Here is a 17,127-nt window from a genome sequence, read left to right as displayed (position 1 = left end):
TTCACTCCCCAAATGGCCATAACAGCCAGGGCTTGACCAGGCTGAAGCCAGGAGCCAGGAGCTTCTTCCAGGCCTCCCACGTGGGTGCAGGGGCCCCAGAACTTGGGCCACCTTCTGCCTGTCTCCCAGGTGCATCAGGCTGGAGATGGAGTAGCCGGGACTCCAACTGGTGCCCATATGGGGATGCCGGAGTGGCAGGTGGCAGCTTTAACCCACTGTGCCACAGCTCCGGCTCTTGGGTGCAATTAACTTTAACTTTGTCTTCATCCAAACAGACCACAAATGTTGTTTCCACAGGGTGCCCACTCATGTACAACTGTCCGCGGGGAAATCTCTCTCTCGTGCTAAGGCCCTGAAATGTGGTTTGGGTTTGCACTGGCAGCCCCTCCCCCTCCGTGCCCCCTGGCGGTGACTCTGCATCCAGGGCTGCCCAGCATGGGGCCTGGCACCTGCATCTTGGTGGGGGGGGCAGGGGGCTACTGTGGCCCCGCCCCCTTCCCCTGCACTCCCACCTGCTGCTCTGGGCACTCCTGGAAAGCCGAGGTGTTTTTCACCTTGCCCACTGCTGGGTTTGTCCCCTGGGCTGTCGCCTCTCGGTCGCCTCCCACTCCTTGACCTTCAGCAGGGATGCAACCCACCCTGGAGCCGGCCTGCTGGGCCCTCCCTGACCACCACCCCTAGGCAGTAGCCTCCATGACAACAGTTAGGAAAAGGCCGCCTTCCCGGGGCACGCGAGGGAGGCGTCAGCAAAACCAATCCTGCCCCTGCGGAAAAGGCTGCCCCCATGCCGAGTTCACCGGGTCCAGCCTGAGGTCAAGACCAGGGAGGCAGCCAGGGCGCCCCCTGGGTGGAGAGGGTTGTGCCAGATTTATTATTTTGTGTGGCAGGACACACCCGAGGTGTCCCCTAAGCACAGCACCCACGTCCCGGGTCACCTGGGAACAGGAAGGAGCCTTTGGAGTGACCAGGTCTGGAGGTGGATGGAGGCTGCTGGCTGGCCCGGACGCCGGGAGTGCGCTCTGGCCAGGTCACCTGCCCGCCCCAGAGAGGGTGTGCTTAGCGACCCAGTCACCCCTCCTCCCCCTCTCCCCGCCCAGGGTAGCCAAGAACCAGGCGGGTGGGGCGGGACCAACATCTGGCTCCACCAGGCCAAAAGCAGGCACTGAGCCCAGGCAGGCAGATGCATCCTGACCCAGCCGCACCCTGCGCCTCTCTGCTCGCCCAAGCACCATGAGCGGCCGAGTCGGGGACCTGAGCCCCGCGCAGCAGGAGGCGCTGGCCAAGGTGAGGGGCACTGCCGGCGGCAGGGAGGTCTGGGCAGGGACCCAAGCAGCCAGAGGCTTGCCAACCCGGCTGGACCCACTGTGGTTGGGATGCAACCCCCATTCCCTCCCCCAGCCCGGCGCCCCTTTGCCCTGCCCTGGAGCCAGCCTGGGCACAGGTGCTGGGCTCACAGCAGACCAGAGTGCCCTCCTGGGCAGCTGTGCTGACAACTGCAGCCACGCTGGCCACCACTGGGTCCTGGCCCTTGTTCCCAGCGCCAGGGACTGGGGATGGCACTCCCATCAGCCGCTGGGCGGCCCTGAACAGGCAGGTCCCAGATCTTGTGCCCAGATGGCGACTTTGGTTAGCTTGGATTCTCTGTGTGGCTCTGTGAGTCCTTGGGGCCCAAGCCTGCTCCCTACAGCTCCTTTATTTATTTATTTTCTGAACACAAAACTTCCAGGCTTCAGCTGGGAGTGTCATGGTCCACCGGCAAAGGAGACCCCATCCTGTCTTGGGTGGCAGCCACACTAGGTGGCCCCCAATGGCCAGGACTGGAAACTGACTTCAAGTGTGGGGGAAGGGGAGGTCACAGCCCCTGCCCACTCTGGCAGCTGAAGACCCCTGGGTCTTCCCTGGGGAAAGAGGACTCTGATTGTATTCCCAGGGGAGGAGGGGGTCTCCCAGGTCGGGGAGGAGGGTCTTGGAGGAGGACAGTGGTTCCAGGATGAGGGAGGGCCCCACAGGGGACAGCAAGGGCCCCCAGGTAAGGAAGGGACTTCAATGACAGGTCTCCTAGGGAACGGGAGGCGGTCCCCTGGTGATCCTCCCCTCCCCCACTCCCCACGGCTGATGCCTTCAGGGACCTGGGGTGGTACTGGACACCTGGCCTTTGAGGGTGAGTTCTGACAGTGACATCTTTTTTTGGGGGGGAGAGAAGAATTAGAAGTGGGGACAAGTACCCATGGTCCCAGGGATCAGGACAGTGGTCCCCTTCTAGATTCTCCTGGAGTCTGGTTCTGAACACCTCCCACCACACTGCCGGCTGTGGCTTTCCCCAAGGCCGCGCCCTAGGGTGAATCTCCAGGTGGCTCGAAGCACCTGCTTGGTGCTGCACTGCTCTTCAGATGCACATCCCCTGGGTGCCCCCCCGAGAGTGAAAGAGAGAGTCGGTCCCCCCCCCCAGGACCTTGCCCCAGCCTCAGTTTCCCAATCTGTAAAGCAGAGCGTGACCTCGGCCCCTCCTGTCTCAGGCTCAAACCATGGAAGCCAGGAGCCTGAAGGGGCTGAGTTCCGGGGTCTCGGGGGACAGTGTCCCCTCCGGCCACCTCGGGAGCCCAGCCCAGTGCCTGTCCAGATCGTTCTAGAAGCTGCTGTTACTCATTAACACTGGAGATGTCGCAACGGATGGTTCAGTTTCAGTTGTGCAAACAACATGGGAACGCAGGCTTATTTGAAACCTCCTCCGGGAATCAGACCACAGAGACGGCGTCCCAGGCCGCCCCCACCTATTCATACTCCCATGTTGGACACGGATTCCCTTCCAGACTCAGCCCTTGATCGGTGACTCAGAAGCGGGGTCTCCTCTCTCTCGGACTTGGGATGCCGGTGGCGTCCCCAGACTCTACCGAGGAGAAGGCGCCCCCATGCCCGGCCAACACTCTATGCTTGTCCCCAGCAGAGATGCTGATGAGGCCTCCGGCACCCTACTGGACCCTCTCTGCTGATCTCTGCCTCTGCTTTTCCCCACGAGGGCCCCACTGTCCAGGGCTCCAGGCCGTCCTCGTGCGTTGAGTGCCCACGTTTTTCTGGCACCTGCTCCAGCCAGGCCTGCTTGATGGGCACGAGTGCATCATGATCCTCATTTCTCAATGAGGAAACTGAGGCTGGGAGAGGTTTAAGTAACCTGCATCCGAACCTGACCCTCCAGCTGCAGCAGGGCAGGGACAGTATTCCTACACCAACATGGCTGGCCTGCACGAGACTCACTGAGGGGTCATAACCATAGCTCTCTCAGTCTTGCAGAAAGAGAGTTTTGGGGTACAGAGCAGGCCTGGAGGTGGGGGAGGCCCCACCTTTTCCTCCCAGGATGGGCTGGAGGGCCCCCTGCTCCCAGATGGAATAGCGATGGGGCAGCTGCTGCTAACCGTGCCCCCTGACCCCGCAGGGTCCCTAGGGAGGGCTGTCTGGCAGCCGAGGGTGGGCGGGGCCTCTGACCATCGTGTCCCCCACGTAGTTCCGGGAGAATCTGCAGGACCTGCTGCCCGCCCTGCCCAATGCTGATGACTACTTCCTCCTGCGCTGGCTTCGAGGTGAGGCTGGTGGGGGCAGGAGGGAAGGGAGGGAAGGGGGGAAGACAGGTACCAGGGGAGGGGATGGACAATGTTGGGAACAGTGCCCCAGAGGAGTAAAGAACAAGGGTCCGGGACAGCATCTGCGCTCCCCTGTGTGCTGGAGAAACCTCCTGCCGAGCCTCAGTTTGTGCATCTGCACAATGGGATGAGGCACTGCATGGATATGAGCTCAGGGTTCACACCAGGGAGGTCGTGGGCATGGCCTGGCTGGGACTGCAGTCAAATAGGAAGGGACTTCCAGGAGCTGGAGGAAAAGGGCTGGGCCATGAGGCACGGTGATTAGCTTGCTGCTTGGGATGCCTACAAGCCATGTGGGAGGGCCCCACTCAAGTCCCTGCAGGAAGACAGACAGACAGACGGGCAGTCAGACAGACAGGGGGAGCTCTTTCATCCACTGGCTTGCTCCCCAAGTCCCATAACAGCTGGGACTGGGCCCAGCTTCCCTGCACGGGTGGCAGGGACACAACCACTTGAAACCCCAGCTGCTGCCTCCCAGGGGCTGCACCAGCCTCAAACCAGATTCAGAAGTGGAGCTGAGACTGGAGCCAGGCACTCTGAGATGGGGGCGAGGTCTCAGCAGGATTTCTCTTCTGTGCCACCCAGACTCCCTGGCGTGGACTTCAAGGAAGCTCCTCCCTCAGGCCTGACACCAAGGAGCTTCCCTGCCCTCCTGCTGAAGGCCCCCCTCCCCCACTTGGCTCTGTCTGCACCCCAGGTGCAAGAGGGCGGGGACTGTGCCTCCCTGGTACCCACAGCCTAGCATATAGTAGGTGCTACTGAAATCTACCCTCGCATCTCATCAGCAGTGCCCGATGCACTGGAGTCTATAGGATGAGGAGCCACACCCTGGTTCTCCACAGAAAAGTATCCCGTCTGCGTGGACATTGGCTTGGTGGTGGAAATGTCCCCTGGGACTCCAGGTCCCACATTCGAGCCCTGGCTCCTCCAGGTAGGACTCCAGCTTCCTGCCAGCGCGCGCCCTGGGAGGCAGCAGGTGACGGCTCAGGTGCTTGGGTTCCTGCCCCCTTGTGGGAGACCTGGATCAGATCCCAGCTCCTGGCTTCCTTCCCGCCCAGCCCTAGAGTTGCGGACATTTGGGGGTTAAACCAGTGGAAGGAAGATCTCTCTGTGTCTCTCTGCCTTTCGAACAAAATGAAAATAAATGTTTAAAAATGTTTTTAGAAATAAAAATATCCTATAGATAACCCAGAGATCATTTTTTTTTTATTTTTTACATTCAGAGTTAGTGTGAGAGAGACAGAGAGAAAGGTCTTCCTTCCGTTGGTTCACCCCCGAAATGGCCACTACGGCCGGCGGGCTGTGCCAGGGGAGGGTATTCCCTCCCTGTTCCCATGCTGGTGCAGGGCCCAAGCACCCGGGCCATCCTCCACTGCCCTTCCGGGCCACAGCAGAGAGCTGGCCTGGAAGAGGAGCAACCGGGACAGAATCCGGCGCCCCGACCGGGACTAGAACCCGGTGTGCTGGCGCTGCTAGTCAGAGGATTAGCCTAGTGAGCCGAGGCACCGGCCCATAACATTCTTTTATGGGTTTCTAAAAATGATCTCTTGGTGGCCAGCGCAGCAGCTCTCTAGGCTAATCTTCCACCTGCGGCGCCGGCACCCCAGGTTCTAGTCCCGGTCGGGGCACCGGATTCTGTCCCGGTTGCTCCTCTTCCAGGCCAGCTCTCTGCTGTGGCCAGGGAGTGCAGTGGAGGATGGCCCAAGTGCTTGGGCCCTGCACCCCATGGAAGACCAGGAGAAGTACCTGGCTCCTGCCATCAGATCAGCGCGGTGCGCCGGCTGCAGTGCGCCTACTGCGGCGGCCATTGGAGAGTGAACCAACAGCAAAGGAAGACCTTTCTCTCTGTCTCTCTCTCTCTCAATGTCCACTCCACCTGTCAAAAAGAAAAAAATAAAATAAAATAAAAAGAAAGTTATGAACACTTACCACATTTGAAAATTAAGTGAAATCAATATATCCTCAAAAACACTAAAAGGCCAAATCCAGCAAGAAGAAACCTCCACAGACCAATAAATGTTTTTTTTTTTTTAAGATTTATTTATTTATTTGAAAGGCAGAGCTACAGAGAGGCAGAGGCAGAGACAGAGGTCGTCTTTGCTGGTTCACTCCCTAAATGGCCACAAAGCCTGGAGCGGGGCAGATCCGAAGCCAGGAGCCAGGAGCTTCTTCTGGGTCTCCCACGGGAGTGCAGGGGCCCAAGCACTTGGGCCATCTCCTATTACCTTCCCAGGCCACAGCACAGAGCTGGATCTGAAGTGGAGCAGCCGCTTGAACCAGCAGCAGGGACTCAGACAGGCACCCATTGGGATGCAGCTACCGCAGACAGAGCCTTACCCTCATTTGCCATAGCGCCGGCCCCAAAAATGTTAAAAACACTGACATGGTACGAAAAAAAGAGAGAAAGAAAAAGAAAAAGCTCCCGAGAAAACTCTCTCCAGGGGTGTGACCTCCAGATTCCTCCCAGGTTTCAAGACCAGTTAGCTGTGGTTTTATACAAATGACCCAAGTTGTTTTAGATTGTATGTGAAACTTACAGATGTTCTGAAACTTATAGACATACATATTTTGATACTTATGAGGCTTGGCCAAGTTTGATTCCAAAGCAAGATCAGGATAATAATAAAAAAGAAAAGAAAATTCTAAGCCACTTTACTTACTTGTCTAAAGGGGTCTGAAGATATGATTGCACAATAGAATCCAACCAGGGCTTAAAATATACAGCATAACCAAAGAAAGGTTATAGATTCATCTACTTACTTGAAAGGCTGTTACAGAGAGAGAGAGAGAGGGAGGGAGGGAGGTCTTCCATTCACTTGTCCACTCCCCAAATGGCTGCAACAGCCAGGGCTGGGCCAGGCCGAAACCAGGAGCCAGGAGCTTCCTCCGAGGAGGACAGTATATCCTGGCTTTGCAAGAACAGTTCAGCGTCACAGGGCTGGCACTGTGCTACAGCAGATTAAACTGCTACCCGTGACAGCAGAATCCCACATGAGCGCTGGTTCGAGTCCCGGCTGCTCCACTTCCATTCCAGCTCCCTGCGAATGAGCCTGGGAAAGCAGAGGACAACCCAAGTGCTTGGGCCCCTGACACCCAAGTGGGAGACCCTGGTTGAAGCTCCTGGCTCCTGGCTTTGGCATGGCCCAGCCTTGCCTGTTGTGGCCATTTGGGGAGTGAACCAGCGGAGGGAGTCTCTCTCTCCCTCACTCTCTCTCTCTCTCTCTCTGTGTGAATGTGTGTGTGTGTGTGTGTGTGTGTAATTCTGCCTTTCAAGGCGTTGGCGTGGCCCAGCCTTATCTGATGTGGCCATTTGGGGAGTGAGCCAGCAGATGGGAGACGTCTCTCTGTCTCTCACTATTTCTCTGTACCTCTGACTTTCAAATAAATAAATAAATCTTTAAAGTAAAATTGGGGGCCAGCACCGCGGCTCACTAGGCTAATCCTCCGCCTTGCGGCGCCGGCACACCGTGTTCTAGTCCCGGTCGGGGCGCCAGATTCTGTCCCGGTTGCCCCTCTTCCAGGCCAGCTCTCTGCTGTGGCCAGGGAGTGCAGTGGAGGATGGCCCAAGTGCTTGGGCCCTGCACCCCATGGGAGACCAGGAGAAGTACCTGGCTCCTGCCATCGGATCAGCGCGGCAGCCCGCCGGCTGTGGGGCCTCTGGAGGGTGAACCAACGGCAAAGGAAGACCTTTCTCTCTGTCTCTCTCTCTCACTGTCCACTCTGCCTGTCAAAATAAAATAAAATAAAATAAAATAAAATAAAATAGGGGGGACCAGATGCTGTGGCATAGCAGGTAAAGCTGCCGCCTGCAGTGCCAGCATCCCATATGGGCGCAGTCCTGGTTGCCTTGTTCCAATCCAGCTCTCTGCTACTGCACTTGGGAAAGCAGCAAAGAATAGCCCAAGTTCCCAGAAGAAGCTCCCAGTTCCTGGCTTTGGCCTGGCCCAGCTCTAGCCATTGCAGCCATCTGGGGAGTGAACCAATGAAGGAAAAATCTCTCTCTCTCTCTCTTTTTCTGTAACTAAGCCTTTCAAATAAAATACAGAAATCTTTAAAATAAATAAATAAATCATCCCCAAAAAGGGAGGGTGAAAGCTTCTAGAATAAACTTAGAGAGAGAGAGAACATTCAGCAATATTGCCAGATACAAAAATCAATTGTATTTCTCTATGCAATAATACCTAAATGTAAAATGAAATGAAAATCAGATGACATTCAAAAATAGCAAAGCACATAAAATACCTAAAAATTTAATTTATAACACATAAGAATATTAAAGAAAAAATGAATCTTTTGTTTGGGGGGTTATTTATTCAAAGGCAGAGTTACAGAGAGAGAGGGAGAGACAGAGAGAGAGAGAGAGAGCGCTTCCATCCACTGGTTCACTCCCCAAATAGCCACAACAGCCAGAATTGGGCGTTCCAAAGCCAGGAGCCAGGAGCTTCTTCCAGGTCTCCCACATGGGTTTAGGGGCCCAAGGACTTGGGCCATCTTCCACTGCTTTCCCAGGACATAGCAGAGAGCTGGATTGGAAGTGGAGCAGCCAGGACTTGAACCAGCGCCCATATGGGATGCTGCCATTGCAGGCGGAGGCTTAGCCCACTACGCCACAGCTCCAATTCCTAGAAGGGATTTCAAAGGCCCAGAAACCAAAATGGAGGCCCCTCCAGAGTTTTCTAGAAGACTCAAGATCCTTGGTTTCATGAAGTATCTCTAGATCCCCCTCGTATTCCGGCGTGGCGGGAGGAAGCTGGGATCCCCCACTCCCGTCTCCTGAGCTCCGGGCACAGCTCAGCCCAGAGCCGGCCTCCAGCCTCTCCTTCCTGGCCTCCTCTTGTTCCTGCAGCCCGAAACTTCGACCTGCAGAAATCCCAGGACATGCTCCGGAAGGTGAGCCCCGGCGCCCTGGCGTCCTGCCCCCTGCCCGCCGGCCCTGGGAGGAGCGGCAAAGGGTGGGGGCTCTCGCTGGGTCCTGTGGAGCCCTTTCTGCCCCAGACTCGCTTCTCTCTCCCATCCGTCCTCCTCTCCCCACCCCGGGCCCTGTGATGGAGCCTGGCGGGGGCGCTGGAGCGACCTTGGTGGCTGTGGGCAGAGGACCTGGCCTGGTGACCCAGGTGCCCCCAGAGGCCACCGAGACTTCAGCCTGCACCGTGTCTCACAGCACGTGGAGTTCCGGAAGCAACACGACCTGGACAACATCCTCACATGGCAGCCCTTGGAGGTGAGCGCCCCGTGGCATCCCCGAGGCCCCCGATGCCCACGTCCTGCCCGCCACACACCCCCGGGACGGGGCAGGGACACGGCCTGGGGGCGCTGCTTTGAGCCCTCCCCCCCGCCCCCCGCCCCGCACATGCGCAGGTGGTCCAGCTCTACGACTCGGGCGGCCTGTGCGGCTACGACTACGAAGGCTGCCCCGTGTGGTTCGACATCATCGGCACCCTGGACCCCAAGGGCCTCCTCCTGTCGGCCTCCAAGCAGGAGCTGGTGCGCAAGCGCATCAAAGCCTGTGAGCTCCTGCGGCAGGAGTGCGAGCGGCAGAGCCAGAAGGTGAGCGCAGGGGCGGGGTGGGGGTGGGGTTGGGGGTGGGAGCAGGGGTGGGGTGGGGCTGCCTGGTTGACCTGAGTGGGCGCTCCTGAGAAATCCTTGATTCCTCCATAAGACAGCGCCCCCAGAGACCTCCCCCACGCCTGGCCCCACCTCTTTTTTATTTTATAAAGATTTATTTATTTTTAAAATCTATTCATTTACTTAAAGGCAGAGTTACAGACAGAGGGAGAGACACAGAGTGAGGTCTTCACCAACTGGTTCTCTCCCCAAACAGATCCAGCGGCAGGAACTGGGCAGGTCCAAGGTCAGGAGCCAGGAGCTTCTTCTAGGCCCCTCATGTGCATGCAGGGGCCCAAGCACTTGGCCCATCTTCTACTGCTTCCCTAGGCCATAGCAGAGAGCTGGATCAGAAGTGGAGCAGCCAAGACTTGAACCAGCACCCATAGGGGATGCCGGCCCATCAGGCAGCAGCTTTACCTATTAAGCCACAGTGCCCGCCCCAAGTAATGTTATTTTAAAAAATGCCTAACGAGTAAAGTCTTCAATTCAGTAGTTCATCTACTCAAGGCAGTGATGTGGAGTGAGAACGTGTGCACACCACGAATGCACACACAGTCTGTGCAAGGCTCTGATGAGTCTCCTCGGCCCTCACATGGGGTCCATCTGTTTGGAAGACGCTTTGGGCTGTGAGAGAATGTGGGGTAGCAGGGGGAATGGGGAGGGGGTCTCTGCGGCCAGGGGCTCCTGGCTGGAGCTGCCGCCTGACCGCCAGCCCTGCTCTGTCCTGTGCAGCTGGGCAGAAAGATCGAGATGGTGCTGATGGTGTTTGACATGGAGGGGCTGGGCCTGAGGCACCTGTGGAAGCCAGCTGTGGAGGTGTACCAGCAGGTGAGGCGGGCAGGCTGGGACACGGCGGCTCCCGGGCCATCCCAGACCCACGGGGGGGCCCACAGAAACGGGGGCGGGAGGGGACCAAGCACGGCCAGCAGCACGCTGATTTGACTCCACAGTTTTTCGCCATCCTGGATGCTAACTACCCTGAGACGCTGAAGAACTTAATTGTGATCCGAGGTGAGCCCCCGGCTGGGAGCCCTCCTGGGGAAGGGAGCACTGGGGGACAGACAGCTCAGCCATCAAGTTCAGGGCGTCTCAGCAGGATCCAAGTTGGCTGACGCTGGAACCAGCTCGTGCCCAGCCCCTTACAACTGGGCTCAGGGCGAGAGAACCATTTGTTAAGAGTGAGGCCCTGTGTTGCACACACATGCTTCCATCTCTGTTTCCCAGCCAACGGCACTAAGACACAGAGAGGGTGAGTCCCGGGCTGAAAGTCACACAGCCGGGAACGGCAGAATCCAGATCTGTCACACACACGCCCTTGGCCTTGGCTTCTACACACCCACATCCCCTCTGGTCCAGCTTCCAAGGGGTCTCCTGTGTTTCAGCCCCCAGGCTGTTCCCAGTGGCCTTCAACTTGGTCAAGTCATTCATGAGTGAGGACACACGCAGGAAGATGGTGATCCTGGGAGGTGAGTGACGTGGCCTCCTGGCGCTGCCCGGCAAGCAGAGGTCAGCGAGGCCCCGTTTCTCCCTGCCTTACGCTCTGTGCTCTGGTCCCGTCAGCTCCAGCACACAAGGGCAAGGCCCCTGGCTCCTGACCACAGCCTGAGACCCACAGAAAGCTCTTTGGGTCTCCTGGGAGTCGCAGTCCAGTCCCCTCCCTGGGATCAGCCACCCCTGCCTTCTGAGCCACCTCGGAGACCCCCCCACTGCCCCCTACACAGACAACTGGATCAGGGATGGGGCAGGGTCTGGAGGAGCAGCGAGAGTGGGCAGAGGAACCGGCCAGCGCAGCAAGGGACCAGACACAGAGCCACTCAGCCTCTGTTCCCCAGACAATGGGGCGCTGGAAGTGTGGCCCGCTCAGCACCAGCTCCAGGACAGCTCCCGGCTCAGCCAGCCCCGCCCTCTGTTGACCCCCACCTCCGAGCCCCCTCGGAGACTCCTCTGTCACCACCCCCCATGCAGACAACTGGAAGCAGGATCTGCACAAGTTCATCAGCCCCGACCAGCTGCCCGCGGTGTTTGGGGGGACCATGACCGACCCCGACGGCAACCCCAAGTGCCTGACCAAGGTACAGGGACCCAGACACGGGGCAGGGGCAGGCAGGTAGGCAGCAGCGTGGTCCATGGCTCACCTGCCCCCACCCACAGATCAACTACGGGGGCGAGGTGCCCAAGAGCTACCACAGGCGCCAGCAGGTGAGGCTGCAGTACGAGCACACGGTGTCCGTGGGCCGCGGCTCCTCCCAGCAGGTGGAGAACGAGATCCTCTTCCCAGGCTGTGTGCTGAGGTGGGCGCACCTGCCCAGGGTGGGGGTGGGGGTGGGGTGCTGCACCCCAGGCAGGGGGGCGTCAGTGGGGCTCTGTCGCCTGCAGGTGGCAGTTTGCATCAGATGGCGGGGACATCAGCTTCGGGGTCTTCCTCAAGACCAAGATGGGGGAGCGGCAGCGGGCAGGGGAGATGACGGCGGTGCTGCCCAGCCAGCGCTACAACGCCCACCTGGTGCCCGAGGACGGGAGCCTCACCTGTGCGGAGGCCGGCGTGTGTGAGTGTAGTCAGGGGAGCCCCGCCTGGACTTGGGGTGGGAGGAGGGTTCCTAGATGTGCAGCCAGGACCCGCCGGGTGGTGGCCACTGCCTCCAGTAGGCACAAACAGGGCCTGAGTCAGTGGCTCCCAAACCCTGACCACCCACCATGCAGGGAGGGGTCCCAGGGCTGGGGTGGGGGAGGGGCTCCTGTCCAAATGTCTGTCCTGGACCCCAGATGTCCTGAGGTTTGACAACACCTTCAGCCTGGTTCACTCGAAACACGTCAGCTACACCGTGGAGGTGCTGCTCCCAGACCAAACGCTCCTGGAGAAGATGGAGGACCATTCTAGGTGAACCCTGCAGCCGCCACATCTCTCCAGGGGCCACACCTCTCCCTGGGGACGGAGACCAGCAAATGCTGGGCCACTGGGACTGAAGCCGGACAAGCTTCAACCTGGGATCCCTCCCTGGGGATGGGGATCCCCCAACAGCACGTCACAGCCTGCCTGGCACAGCTGGCCTGCTCCTGCCACACAGAAGCAGCACACTCTGTCCCCATGTCACCTCCAGCGACCTCCAGCTCAGGAAAAAACTCCCGGCCTTTTCCTATGCACCAAGACCAAGAAAGGAGTTACTCTTCCAAAGTATAGCGTATTGGCGTGTGAGCTAGCAGTTAAGGGACTCCGTGAGACACCTGCGTCCCATGTCAGTCCCTGCGAGTCATGATGGGAGGGAGGGGGAGGAGGGTCATGATGGCTCAAGTGCCTGGCCCCGGCCACCTGTGTGGGAGACCCTGCTGGAGTTCCAGGCTGACAGGTTGGGCCTGGCCCACTCCCAGCTGTTGTGGGCATCTGGGAGTGGACGAGCAGGTGGACAATCCTCTGTCCGTCTGTCTCTCCATCTCTGACTTTCAAATGAATAAATGAACATATAAAACTAAAGTGCAGAGTGTTCATGGAACACCTGACTTGTGATAAGGCCGGCAGGTCAGGAAATGATTGGTGTTGAAGAGAGAGTTGAATACTCACAGTTCCCAGGAGGAGTGCTGTAGCATACCCTGGGGTGGAGGGAGTGGGAGAACTCGGGGCCAGGGCCATGGGCCGGGCTGGGCAAGGCAGGTGGCAGACTTGGGTTGTGACGGTCACAGGAGGATCAGGACACATGGGCTGCCCTACCTGTTGGGTCCCTGGCCCCGTGAAACCTTAATAAAGCAGGGGGTTGGACTGTGGCTTTGTAATCAGTTGATTTGCACTGACGATGCTGCCTGCGAGTGACTATCTCCAGGAACTGGCTAACTCGGAAGACGCGGTCCCTCCATGGTCACCAAGACCCCAGAGGTCAATGCATCAGGATCCAGAGAATAGTGGCCCAGATCCATCCAGCTACCCAGCAAGCAGCCACGGCTCACAGAGAAGCCATCGAGAAAGAGTTTTGGTCTCCGTCTTGGGTGCACCTGCTGGTGTCACAGGATCTGAGGATTCCGTCACTCCCAAGGTCTCCATCCAAGCTGCTGATTTTTAAAAATTTATTTATCTATTTGAAAGGCAGAGTGACAGAGAGACAGGAGCAGAAAGGGAGAGAGGAGAGATCTTCCATCCGCTGGTTCACTCCCCAAATGAACTCAATTGCCAGAGCTGTTGATCCATAGCCAGGAGCCTGGAGCTTCTTCTGAGTCTCCCACATGGGTAGCACGGGCCCAAGGACTTCCCATTAACTGCTGGATCAGAAATGGAGCATCAGTGATTGGAACTGGCGCCCATATGGGATGCAGGCATTGCAGTCAGCAGCTTAACCCACCGTGCTACAACACTGCCCCCTGGTGGCATCGTCTAGGACCACCACCGCTTGTGCTATCATCAGTGGCCCTGACCGCCCCCTGTCTGAGCCCCTGCCCCTCTCCTCCCTCTCCACTTTGTGAGGTTCCTCGTACCATCGCTTCCACGTAGAACACCTTCCTTCCATTCCTGCCATAGAGCGCAGCTCAAAAGCCACATCCTGGGCCGGCGCAGCGCTGCAGCAGGTTAGGCTGAGGCTAGCGATGCAGGCGTCCCCTGTCAGACCGCCGGTCAAGTCCCTGCTGCTGTGCCTCTGAGCCAGCTCCCTGCTCGTGTGCCTGGGAAAGCAGCAAGGGCTGGGCCCCTGCACCCACGTGGGAACCCGGGAGAAGCTCCTGGCTCCTGGCACGGCCCCAGCTGCCTGTGGTCATTTAGGGCGTGAACCGGCAGATGGAAGATCTCTCTTGTCTTTCCCTCTCCCTCTCTCTCTGTCATTCTGCCTTTCAAATAAACAAATCTTAAAAAAAAAAAAAAAGTCCTGTGTTCCTGTTTGGCTGTTACTAGAATGTTCTGTCTGGGATAACAGGTAGTGCAAGCCTTGGGTGCAGATGGACAAGAGTCCAAACCTGGGCTTGGGCCCCTTCCTGGGTCCTGAAGGTCAGTGTTCACATGAGCATCCTGGGGACACGCCCACAACATGGAGCAGGACAAACACGACACATGCCTCCCTGGGCCCCGCAGTGAAGGCAGCCGTGTCTGAAGAGAGAGCGAGGAGTGGGGCTCTGTGTGAACGTCTAGCTGCAGGACCGGAGCAGTGAGGGGTTGCTGACTAGGTAGCGTGGGGTGGGGTAGTGTGTGTGAAGGAAGTGTGTTAGGTGCGGCAGGAACGGCATGTGCAAAGGCCCTGGGGTAGCAGGGAGCAGCCAGAGGACTCCAATAGCCCCATGTATTTCCCACCTGCTACTGCACTGGAGCTTGGGAAGAGCCAGGGGCCTCCTGGGTTTTGCAGCAGAAGAAAGACGGAAACCCCAGTGTGGCCTCGGGCTCCGTGCCTATCCTCGGGGTGATGTTTTTGGCAGTCGGTGAGCCGTCCCATTGCTCAGCCCTCTGCCTGTCTCAGGCTCTGTGGCCATCTTCCTTCCCGGGGGGTGGGGGTGGGGGTAGAGCGGGTGTGGCCCCACCTTTCACCTGCTGTTGATGGGAGCAGCCAAAGGCACGCCTGGCCCCAGTCACCTGTAGCCCAGTCTCCACCCCACCCCCCGGGCAGGCCCAGGGTTGAGGCCACCTTGCCCTGGGCACCTGTGTCGGGCAGGCACTCCCACCCTCACTTGGCGTCACCCAGCCAGGCCCCCAGTCTTGGAGGGAGGTCCTGTGACATCGGTCCTGCTGTGAAGTGTGCTGGCAGGGAGGGGCCGGGCTGCCTCCTGCAGAGCCTCCTCCCCCGGGCCTGGCCCCAGTCCCAGGTCAGGGGTTGGAAGTAGGGCAGCCGGCAGGGCACCTGTGGTCATGACAGAAGGAAGTTGGGGAGCACCTGGGAGGTGGGCGGGGAGGCCGCGAGTGAGTGGGCCGTGCCCTGTGGGGTGCGGGTGGCGTACCTCGCCGACAGCATCATGGCTGGTCTGCTTCTCAGCTCTCGGGCCAGGAGGGGCCAAGAGAGAGCCAGAGCTTGGAAAGGGGCCCACCACGGGCGAGCAGGCTCCCGCGGTCCCCAAACCACTGGCGTCCACGGGACCAGGACAAAGTCGTCCACGGCCAGCAGCACTGGGATGCCCCCAGCTTGGAGTCCCCGCAATTCTGCCTCCCGTTCCACTTCCTGCTGAGGCAGCCGGGGATGCCGCCCAGCGGGACACCCAGGTTGAATCTCAGGCTGCTGGCTTCCGCTGGCCCAGCCCTGGCTGTTGCAGCCACTTGGAGGGTGAACCGGCGGCCAGGAGATGTGTCTCTCCACCTTCCCTGTGACACTGGAAATCAAAACAAAACCACCTTGGCAAACTGCCCTCGGGGACGCCACCTTCCCGTTGTCCCCTGTGCCCTCACAAGCAAAGCTTCCCCTGAGCGGCTCCTGGGGAGTCTGGTTATTGGCGACACCGCGGGCGAATGAACCCTCCGTGTGGGCTTCTCCCCGTGTGTGCGCCCTCAGGGCCCCTTTGTCAGGACGTGTCTGGTAGGCGCCCCCACCTGGTCCTGGTCATTGCTGGGATGTGCCTTCCTTAGCTGACCATGGAGCTTGGCCTTACCTTTTTCTTTCTTTCTTTCTTTCTTTCTTTCTTCCTTCCTTCCTTCCTTCCTTCCTTCCTTCCTTCCTTTCCTTCTTTCCTTCTTTCCTTCTTTCCTTCTTTCCTTCTTTCTTTCCTTCTTTCCTTCTTTCTTCCTTCCTTCCTTCCTTCCTTCCTTCCTTTCTTCTTTCTTTCTTTCTTTCTTTCTTTCTTTCCCTCCTTCCTTCCTTCCTTCCTTCCTTCCTTCCTTCATCCCTTCTTTCCTTCTTTCCTTCTTTCTTTCTTTTTTCAACAGGCAGAGTGGACAGCGAGAGAGAGAGAGACAGAGAGAAAGGTCTTCCTTTTCCGTTGGTTCACCGCCCAACGGCCGCCGCGGTCGGCATGCTGTGGCCAGCACACCACGGTGTCCGAAGCCAGGAGCCTGGCGCCTACGCCTGGTCTCCCATGCTGGTGCAGGGCCCAAGCACTTGGGCCATCCTCCACTGCCCTCCCTGGCCACAGCAGAGAGCTGGACTGGAAGAGGAACAACCGGGACAGAATCCAGTGCCCCAACCGGGACTAGAACCCGGTGTGCCAGTGCCGCAGGTGGAGGACTAGCCTATTGAGCTGCGGACCTGGCCTGGCCATATCTTTTAAAAAAATTTTTTTAATTATTTATTTGAGAAGTAGAGTTACAGAGAGAGGCAGAGAGAGAGAGAGAGAGAGAGAGAGAGAGAGAGAGAGAGAAAGGTCTTCCATCCACTGGTTTACTCCCCAAATGGCTGCAACAGCTGGAGCTGAGCAAATCTGAAGCCAGAGTCTTCTTCCGGGTCTCCCACACGGGTGCAGGGGCCCAAGCACTTGGGCCATCGTCTACTGCTTTCCCAAGCCACAGCAGAGAGCTGGATTGGAAGAGGAGTAGCCAGGGCTCGAACCAGTGCCCAAATGGGATGCTGGTGCCGCAGGCAGAGACTTAGCCTGCTATGCACAAGCACCTGCAGCCACAAGGCCTTACCTTAACTAATTACATCTGCAAAGACTCTATGTGCAAGGAAGGTCATATTCGGAGGTCCCGGGAATCAGGATTTCAACAAGAGAGTTGTGAACATTTAAATCCAGCTCTCAGCATCGCACGTAGCTTATGGAGCCGTCAGGATGTGAGCAGTCAGGGCAGTGCTGGGCTCAGGGGTTAAGCCGCCACCTGCAACGCTGGCATCCGACTGAGCACCTGTTCCAGTCCCAGCTGCTCCACTCCCAATCCACTTCCTGCTAATGCTCCTGGGAACGCAGCGGAGGGTGGCAGGGACTCGTGTAACTGACCCAGCATCCACCGCCTACCAGGAGCCTCGGGGGGAGCTGGGTCATTAGTGGGGGAGCTGAGGCTCAA

At 58.4% G+C, this 17,127-nt stretch overlaps 1 protein-coding gene across 1 annotated transcript; it reads left to right on the top strand.

The window, feature by feature from the left end:
- The first annotated feature begins 1,129 nt into the window (after positions 1-1,129).
- On the top strand, positions 1,130-12,998 carry LOC138843242 (SEC14-like protein 4). The gene is made up of 12 exons (XM_070065816.1): positions 1,130-1,284; positions 3,500-3,575; positions 8,482-8,525; positions 8,797-8,856; positions 8,994-9,182; positions 9,975-10,070; positions 10,193-10,253; positions 10,625-10,708; positions 11,208-11,314; positions 11,394-11,533; positions 11,619-11,788; positions 12,006-12,998. The coding sequence occupies exons 1-12, from the start codon at positions 1,231-1,233 to the stop codon at positions 12,122-12,124; spliced, it is 1,200 nt and encodes a 399-aa protein (XP_069921917.1). The 5' UTR covers positions 1,130-1,230; the 3' UTR covers positions 12,125-12,998.
- Positions 12,999-17,127: the final 4,129 nt, after the last annotated feature.

The sequence above is a fragment of the Oryctolagus cuniculus genome, chromosome 21, assembly GCF_964237555.1.
Source record: "Oryctolagus cuniculus chromosome 21, mOryCun1.1, whole genome shotgun sequence".
NCBI lineage: Eukaryota > Metazoa > Chordata > Mammalia > Lagomorpha > Leporidae > Oryctolagus > Oryctolagus cuniculus.
Note: the sequence above shows the minus strand (reverse complement) of the source record. Positions and strands in the feature narration are given on the sequence as shown.